This window comes from Solanum tuberosum, unplaced genomic scaffold (assembly GCF_000226075.1).
Source record: "Solanum tuberosum cultivar DM 1-3 516 R44 unplaced genomic scaffold, SolTub_3.0 scf00145, whole genome shotgun sequence".
Taxonomy (NCBI): Eukaryota; Viridiplantae; Streptophyta; class Magnoliopsida; order Solanales; family Solanaceae; genus Solanum; species Solanum tuberosum.
Window position 1 is genome coordinate 395,549 of NW_006239069.1, and position 9,168 is coordinate 404,716.

The following is a 9,168-nucleotide window of genomic DNA, read 5'->3' on the forward strand; positions in this document are numbered from 1 at the left end:
CTATGAATCCAGCATACAAAAATAGACTCTCTACGTAAGCCAGTTGTATCTAATGTGTTTAGTCACTATGACATCAGATAACATATCTGTTTAGGGTACCCGTTTACACATCAGCTTTTAAGGTTTCCTACTTACCAAACACCTCTCCTTCACCAAATTGTTTCTCCAATCTCATCCAAACAAACACGGAGTTAGGTGGGGTTCGAACGAATTTGGTAGTTTTTTTGTAGATTTTGTATTTATAATTAAAAATAAATAAATATATATCTGATATTGATTTGTGAACTCATAATAAAATTGATTGACGGATCAGTGGTAAATAAGGGGTCGTGAAAATGTTTTCCACGCTAGAGTTGTGGATTTGAACCACACTATCCACAAAAAGTTAAGTTTCTCTTTTTCTTCAAAGAAAAATTAGAACCGCAAACTCTTAATTCAGGCTATGCCTATGCTAATCCAAATTATGGTAAACAGACAAATAAAAATGCTCAAAATATAGGGGGAAAAGGGTTAAATTGAGATAATCCGGTGTCATTCTAAAGCTAAAAAAAATTAATTTTTGTATAACTAAAAATAGAGAAACAAAATAAAAACATATCAAATAAGACAACAAAAGTGTAACGTGACAATTTCATACAATACCAAATACCCTAGGAATAATTAAAGAGCGATCTCACAAATTATTTTTGTACAAATGGAATAAGAAAAGACTATAACAAAATTTGTGTAATAGTAAGTGTAATGTAAGATAAATGTAGGAGTACTGTTGTGCTTACTATGGTTATGGCTATATATACATATTGCATATGTATCTATAAATGCATGTATATATAAAAAGATTGAACCAAAGAAAAAGGGGTTTTGTGCTTTTGTGAGTTTGAGAAAGAGAAAGAGAAAAATAAAAATGGGAAGGGGTAGGGTTGAGCTAAAGAGAATAGAGAACAAGATCAACAGGCAAGTGACCTTTGCTAAGAGAAGAAATGGACTTTTGAAGAAAGCTTATGAGCTTTCTGTTCTTTGTGATGCTGAGGTTGCTCTCATCATCTTCTCTAATAGGGGAAAACTCTATGAGTTCTGCAGTAGCTCTAGGTATTCAAATTATTTATGTATAGCTATCTATGTCGTCTACTCATATGATATTTCTAGATTATATTTTTTCTTCTTGTTGTTTTGAGATCTAAATGAGTAAGATTGGATGATTTAAGTATTTCTCTTTTTATTTGTATGTGTGTGTGGAGAGTAAATTTTCCATTTTTGTGAATATTTTGGTGTGTATAGGACTTTGTGCTTGTAGGTGTTGTTAGATCTGCAAGAGGAAATCATGAAAAGAAGATAAAATTTCTATATCTATGTTCAGTTTCTCTTCTCAGTCTTCCTTGTTAGTCTCCTCTATTTTGTGTTCTTTCTACTCATTTTAATTCCCTTTTTTTCTTCTTCTTTGACCTCTTAAACCAAACACTGTTTTTTTTTCTTTGCAGCTAAGATGGTCTGATCTATAAAGCTTAAGTTTTATTCTTCATCTCTTATTCATTGAGAAAATTTTATCAACAAATTTAGGGTTCACTGTTCATTCATCAATATAGCTTTTGGTTGGTGTTGGTCACAAATTTTGCAATTTTTAGGGCTTTTACAACCCTACTTTTGTATTTTATTGGGATTTGTTTTTACTTTTATGTGTTTTGATCATTTACTTTTGATGGAAGCTCATCTTCAAACTTTGATTATCTTTTTTTTCTTCTTCTTCTTAATCTTTTTCACCTAAAAATTTACTAAATATTTAATCTAACTATTGATCTCTAAGTTGTCTTTTTTTTCCTTCGATAAGTTGATGAAACAATCTTATATCCGGTTACGGTACAAATCTTTTGGTTTCATAACTACATCTTTAAGAAAAGAAAGTAGATCTATCAGAATGCTACAATTACTGGATCTGACTAAAAATTTGGAAATAGTTAAATTCTTATATTATCTTCATAAGAAAAATCAAATACCGTTACATATTTTATTTATTTATTTAGGATTTTTCATATTTTTTATTTGATGAACTGAAACATCAAATGTTTGTAACAATGAACAACAGCATGCTAAAGACGTTGGAGAGGTACCAGAAGTGCAACTATGGAGCACCTGAACCGAATATATCCACACGAGAAGCACTGGTAAATGTTAATATTTCAACTTCTTTAATTTCTTCCACAATTAGTGAGTATTCTTGCTTTATTAGGACATAATTACTGTGTAACTGCTGTTAATTTCAAGAAAATTCTCACCTCTGTGTAAAAATAAAAAAGAAACCTCTAGGGTGAGAAGCAATACCCTATTTCATTATTTTAAAACAAATTATAGGGTTTAAAATCTAGTAAGGTAATGAAAGAGAAAGACTAGACACGGGAGTGTTCATATTGCTCGGACTCTTCAATTTCAGTGCAACATCTATATATGTCGACACGATGTTGGTGTGGGATGAGTATCTGATCTGGTCAATCGTTTTTGGTTACTTTGACAAAATTCGAGAGAGAAATTTTAAAAAGATTCAATTGTTTCGGTAATTAAAATAAAACTAAGATGATATTGAAGAAAATGAGTAACTTGTACATATATAAATTTCTATTGTCATTCTCTTTTCATTTATCTTCTTTCAAGATTCTCACCTTGATCAATATTTTCTCCTCAATTTTCCTCATAATATCTTGTAATTTAGGTTTAATAACTCTATTTTTAGATATTTAAATTATTTTTAATTGAATTCCCACAGTCTATCCATATATGGATCCGTATCACAAATCATTAAATTTAGATCATAGAGGATCCAGCCTCATCGGCAGTGGCGGATCTATGAAGGGTTGTGGGGGTGCCACGCCACCCCCGAACTTCGACGGAAACTCTATATACACATAGGTGTATATATATAATATTTATATAAATATAAAGCGTGTCACCCATAGAACAAAACTGGCTTGTGGTGCCACGGTAGGAGGGCAACTTTAGAAGGCTGATGTTGCGGGTTCGAATTCCATTTGTACCTATTTTTTTGAGAAATTTGCTGCATACGTTTTTTAAGAAAAAAAAAGGCTCCAAGCACGTTTTTTTAAGGAAAAACAGCTGGCACAATTTTATTTTATTTTATAATTGTTATTGACTTAAATTAAATTAATTACATTATTACTCCTTTGACTTTTCTTTTATTTGATTAAATACTCAATAAAAGTGTAATATCTTATTATTTATATTTTATTGATTGATTTATGATATATATCAAAAAGACGAATAATTCAATCAAATATAAAATTAATTTAATCAATAAGTCTATTTGGCACCCACGGACTCTAAATCCTGGATCCGCCACTGCTCATCGGGCGCAGGAGGCCAAGCATTCTGCCAGACGTCCCGGCCTGGGAGCCCCGTTCGCCTTTGGTACTTCAGTAGATCTTCTAAAATAAAAAGCAACACCCACACCCAAATTCAAACAACTTAAATGACAAGTGTGCTAGTTGTTAATTAAGATATCCTCATCCATATATATATGATGTGTTCTCCAAATAAGTGGGTCAAAGTTCCAATTATCTTTGCTTGATCATCGTCTTTGAGAAATTGAAGAGACTGAGCAATTTAGCTTTTCATGAGAAATTGCAGCATAAATTCCGTCAAATGACATGTTCACGTAATTAATGCTAGTGAAAAAATCTGGGGATCCAACGTAAACCTTTAGGTAGCAAGAGGCAACAGGATAATATAAATTTCTTTGGGAGCTCTCAGATAACCAACGAGAACAAGCTAAGTGCATTCTCTAACGTAACGTATTATACGGATAGTTAGTTGATTCTTGGCAAGTAATTCGTAATCATAGAAAACACATTGGATCATATGAAGACTCCATGAGAACAAATCATGATTTTTTAATGTGCTTGTTATGTTTTCTTATTATCATTCATAATGCACTGATGGTAAGTTTAATTTATTATTTATCTTGAAAGGTGAAATCATCTTTTAGACAGTTTTGTGATTTCTCATCTTTTCTACTACTCGAGTTGCTAAATGTTTCATTTCTATTTATTTTGAAGACTTTAAAAAATAACTAGTATTTCTTATCGATTTGCAAAAATTAAAAGTAATTGTAAAATTGGTAATTGATCTTATCAATACCACTTAATTAAATCAGCTTAAAATAATTCAATTTTCTAATTAATATTTAACTCTCTTCAATTTATTTTAAGAACAGAATAAAGCTACAAATTAGGATAGATTGCCTCTGAGTTGTGGAAACAACACTTAAAAAGCACACAAGGTTAGGTTGTCTATGTCACACACTTTGTGGTGTGACTCTTCTTTGAACTCTACTTACACAGTTAGTAAAATATTTGTGAATCGGGTTATCTTTCTGTAAAGTCACACGTTTAAGCGTATAACCAACTTTAGTTCCTTAGTAAAAAGGAGACTTGTTTGATTGAAAGTCAGAATATAACTGTACTCTTTAAAAGAAAATGACATTCTAATAACACCAAATGAAGAAATCTATTGTTTAAGAAGAATTTTGCATGGATTGTAATAAAATTAAACTCAAAACAACAATTAAAAAAAAAGAAAAGAGAAAACAGTATAGAATAAGAGAAGATAATTATCTTCTTCCTTTATTTATAGTGCTCATAAAGGTGTAAAAAAAAAAGTTGTCATAACATGGCATTAACAATGACAATTATGGGGGAAGATCATGTAGAAGATAGAAGACATAATATTAAGGATTTAAAGTCATGGAAGAGGTGGAACATAATACGATGTAGTGGAAAAATAGAGAGATTACATTTATTGGACATTCATATAAATAAAGTATATTTTATAATACGAGTAACCTTATAGAATTTTTCAAAAACTTTTTTTTGTGAGATATTTTGGAGAAATAAAGAAACAAGTAGAAGAAAAATAATTTAAATAAAATTCAAATTTTGTTTATTTGTTGGGTATATGTTTATATTGCATATAAGATAATTTATTTTGTTATGTCAAATTGATTTTTAATGATAAAGGCAGTTGATTGAATTTTTTTAAACAAAAACTTTTAAATTATGTAATCTTATAAATACAAAACAAAATTAAATGAATTTGATAAATAAATTATCATAATTTAGTGATCTTATAAGACAATAACTTCAAAGTATTATATCAAGAATAACTTCCTAAAGACGTAAACTTGGACGGTGCTTGCTACTTGCTGGTCGCTAGAGGGAAACATTGTTGGAATTATTAAACAATGATTGGAAAATAAAGGGGGAATTGGCAAGAACAAGATAAAGTTATTTTTTGATTTCCCATCCGTGTTATCATATTGGAGAGAATTCGCGCTCCGTAAGGAAACTCAAACCCGAGACCTTTGACTCTGCTACATTCGTGGTTGGTAGAACAAGATAAAGTGAAGTGCACATATGATCGATCATAAGCAATTAACACTGTACCATTATTAGCACTGACTGCAGTCCATAAATATTGTATTACTGTTTATGGTGATAGGAAATTAGTAGCCAGCAGGAGTACTTGAAGCTTAAAGGACGTTACGAAGCATTGCAGCGATCACAGAGGTATTTACAAGAAAGTTTCATTTAATTTGTTAATTTATGAACTCAATAATTAAGTACTCTTTTTGATGATTTGTCAATAGGAATCTTCTTGGTGAAGATCTTGGTCCTTTGAACAGCAAAGAACTTGAATCACTTGAGAGGCAACTTGATATGTCGCTCAAACAGATCAGATCAACTCGGGTAAATTTCACATATTGCTAGCCACCAATAATTACTAGTATTTTTTTAAAAAAATTTCTAATTAGAACAGGTGTGAAACAAATCTTTTTTATTGTTAAAAAAAAGGCGATAGCCGTTAAGATTTGTTTCAGTTAATTCGATTGCACTGACTACTAGTTTCCAATTTTCCAGACTCAGTTAATGTTGGATCAACTTACAGATCATCAGAGAAAGGTACATATGTTTATTTTGATAATATCTAGCTTTGAACAAATATGCCTTGAAGAGGTGATTTTGATAGACTAGTAAGTATTACTTTTGGTATCAATGTGAAAACAAAAAAACTTTTGAGTTTTCCTACTTATATTCATCGCGATATGGTAACCTTTCATATGGCAGGAACATGCATTGAACGAAGCCAACAGAACCCTGAAACAAAGGGTAGGTGCATTTTTCCTTCTTCTCCTTTCTTGATAGTGCATTGTGTAGTACTCCGTCATTTGAAACCATTAAGAAAAATGTGTTTCGTGTTAGTGCATGTTGTCTGTGTTGGACGCAAAACGAAATGAGAGGGTTTATGCTTTTCTTCTTTTCCATTCTACCCTATGTTTGATCTTTGAGACACAATAACATGCATACGAGCATGCCGTGGAGGTGCATAAACTTCTTTAGAGATAGAAGTGACTTTCTTTGAGATAGTAACCCCCAAAGGTAACCCGTGACTTTTTCCTTTGGTTTGATCAAATTAAATTCCTGACAAAAAGGGTTATTCATAACTACCGTACATTTGTATAATCTAAAAGAATGCCTTCCGGAGAAGGATCTTGGGAAAGCAAGTATATATAGGGAGAAACATTATTGATATGTTTACTTCCTCATTTAATAAGATCGAGATGAGGTGTGATGGGAGTGAAGGTGTCACCAACAGAACCAATATATCATGTCTTGGTCATAGTTGCTTCACAAGAATATGAAGTATCATATGTATATTTAGTACTAAATATTTAACTTTCAAATAAGAATTTGGAAAACTTCATTTTGTAGTTGATGGAAGGAAGCCAACTAAATCTGCAGTGGCAGCCAAATGCACAAGATGTGGGCTACGGCCGGCAAACAACTCAAAATCAGGGCGATGGCTTCTTTCATCCTTTGGATTGTGAACCTACTTTGCAAATTGGGTATGTCCTCAACTTTTTGGAACATATATTTCTATTTCAATATGTTTGGGAAGATAATTCATCACCCAATGAGGGGCTTGCTCAAATGATAAGCATATCTTAACTCTAACTTTAAGGTTGTGATTTCGAGTCACTAAGGAAGCTAAAAGGTGGGAATTCCAAGAGGAGAGTAAAAACAATCCGACAAATAGCTCTAGTCAATTAAACTGCATTGAGTGACAACTTGACCCTGGATAGGGGTAGTTATGTTAGCTATGTTGCATACTATGTGTCTATGTTATATGAATCTGTCAATTTTTTTAAAGTAACTGTATCGCGTGTGACATACTTCACGTAAATTCTCTGTTGCGAAACTTATAGATAGTTGTTTTTTTGATATATTATGGCAGGTATCAGAATGATCCAATAACAGTAGGAGGAGCAGGTCCGAGTGTGAATAACTACATGGCTGGCTGGTTGCCTTGAAAGCTCATGATTCTGATCATAACATTATTATTATAAATATGCTCAATGGTTTTCCTATCATCATAAACATTGAATCTCTCCTAATTAATTTCTGTATGTTGTTTGAGAAAACGCTTCATCCTGGACTAAACGGGGGAATCCATAAGACAATCCCATTATTGTTAGTAAATCATAAACTAGACTTCCTTGAGTGCTTAATCAGTTAACTTATGTTCCTCCATTTTCTATTCTTTAGTTGCTGCTTTGTTTGAGTCTACAATCAACTCTATAGCATGAGTACTTTTATGTGTAAATATGTTTCTAGTTGTCACTCACTGTTTCATCTAATGTCCTTCCTACGTTACAAGTTACAACAACGGTATATAGGAGAGGCATAGGAATGTAACTCGTAAGCATATTCCCCGATGAAACAAATAAATGTAAGCTTTTTAGCCTTGTGTAAAATATTTCTCTCCGTACAGAACCTCTAATGGTTACTAACATTCACTCTGTTCTAGGCAACGATTAGTGAGCCAGTCGGCGGCCACCTCCCCTGCAGCAAGCCCAAAAGAGAACCTCAACTCTCCTCCTGGGCTACTACATGAAAAGATTTATAACCCCACACTAAATTTCATCAATGCAATTATAGCTCCCCCAAAACAAAATCCAAAAACAAGCTCCCTCATCAGGGCTCAACAAACAACCCACAATGGCATGTTGTCAGTAATCTTTAAGGCGTAAGAATGAAAATGGACCCTAGTCGGTAAGTTTACTTATCGAAGACCTAGAATAGATATTAATATCATACAATCGAAATTTCTTGAGCAAGGCCCCCTGAAAGGAAAAATCAGAACTATAGGCACATCTGTTAGGACCGAAATAATTAGGTGTAATGCGTAAGCTAGCAAAACAAACCTCGAAAGACCATGAGTAAGAAGACAAACGAGAAATATACCAAAAGACACAAAGATTTAACGTGGTTCGGTCAATCGACCTACATCCACAAAGGAGATGAGCAATCCACTATAAATATGAGAGTGCAAAATATAGAGAGAAATAACTTCAACCAATTCACTCGAAATACAAGGAGGTTCACAAATTCTCCCACATAACCAAAACTCTCAAAACCCTAGGACTACACTGTGAATGATAATTATGTTAGAAGGAACAAACCTATATTTATAGTCCTAAAACCTTTCCTACAAGAAGAAGACTAGTCAGAATATTAAAACATTTTTTCTAAAAAGAAAATCTATTTATGGTAAGAAATCAGGGCAAATAAAACCCAACAACATCTTCATAGATTTTAACATGGAACCTCACTAAAATGATATCTATTTTACAAGATTTATGTCCATTAACTGTGGTATAATGCATACGTTCAACTAGTCCCTAGATTTCGACCCGAATAAAGAAGGGGCATACTGCATAAATCCCACTAGTTCAGGTTCTAATTACTAAGATTCCGGATAGTTTCAAATATTACTTCTTCTACAAAATTTCGTGTTTAGGATACATGAGTCTGAATCTGAGAGATACATGTATCTGTCAAATTTGAATATCGAGATACATATTTTATTTGTTTAAATTAATTGGTAGTAACTGATTTCCTTATTTAAAGGAGTAATTGAGGATTTTCAAAGTACATGGATAATTCATTCTCGAAATTTAAATTAATTAAATATCTAAATATAAGGCGGAAATCAAAGAGTGAATCTACGTTTAATTAATTTCATTTTATTACTCTTAAAATAATAAATTCATTATTTTGATGTATTTATTATCATTATTTCATATATCTTTTATATGTATAATTT

At 32.1% G+C, this 9,168-nt stretch overlaps 1 protein-coding gene across 1 annotated transcript; it reads left to right on the forward strand.

The window, feature by feature from the left end:
• Positions 1–855: 855 nt before the first annotated feature.
• LOC102584751 (agamous-like MADS-box protein AGL9 homolog) lies at positions 856–7,562 on the forward strand. Its single transcript, XM_006352106.1, has 8 exons — positions 856–1,089; positions 2,081–2,159; positions 5,503–5,570; positions 5,651–5,750; positions 5,922–5,963; positions 6,129–6,170; positions 6,774–6,907; positions 7,297–7,562. The coding sequence occupies exons 1-8, from the start codon at positions 905–907 to the stop codon at positions 7,370–7,372; spliced, it is 726 nt and encodes a 241-aa protein (XP_006352168.1). The 5' UTR covers positions 856–904; the 3' UTR covers positions 7,373–7,562.
• The last annotated feature ends 1,606 nt before the right edge of the window (positions 7,563–9,168 follow it).

Bases quoted from the DNA above. Each gene is read 5' to 3' on its own strand.
- LOC102584751 (XM_006352106.1), top strand. From the start codon at position 905: ATGGGAAGGGGTAGGGTTGAGCTAAAGAGAATAGAGAACAAGATCAAC. The intron at 5,571-5,650 runs GTATTTACAAGA...ATTTGTCAATAG, and splicing joins GCATTGCAGCGATCACAGAG to GAATCTTCTTGGTGAAGATC. The intron at 5,964-6,128 runs GTACATATGTTT...TTCATATGGCAG, and splicing joins TTACAGATCATCAGAGAAAG to GAACATGCATTGAACGAAGC.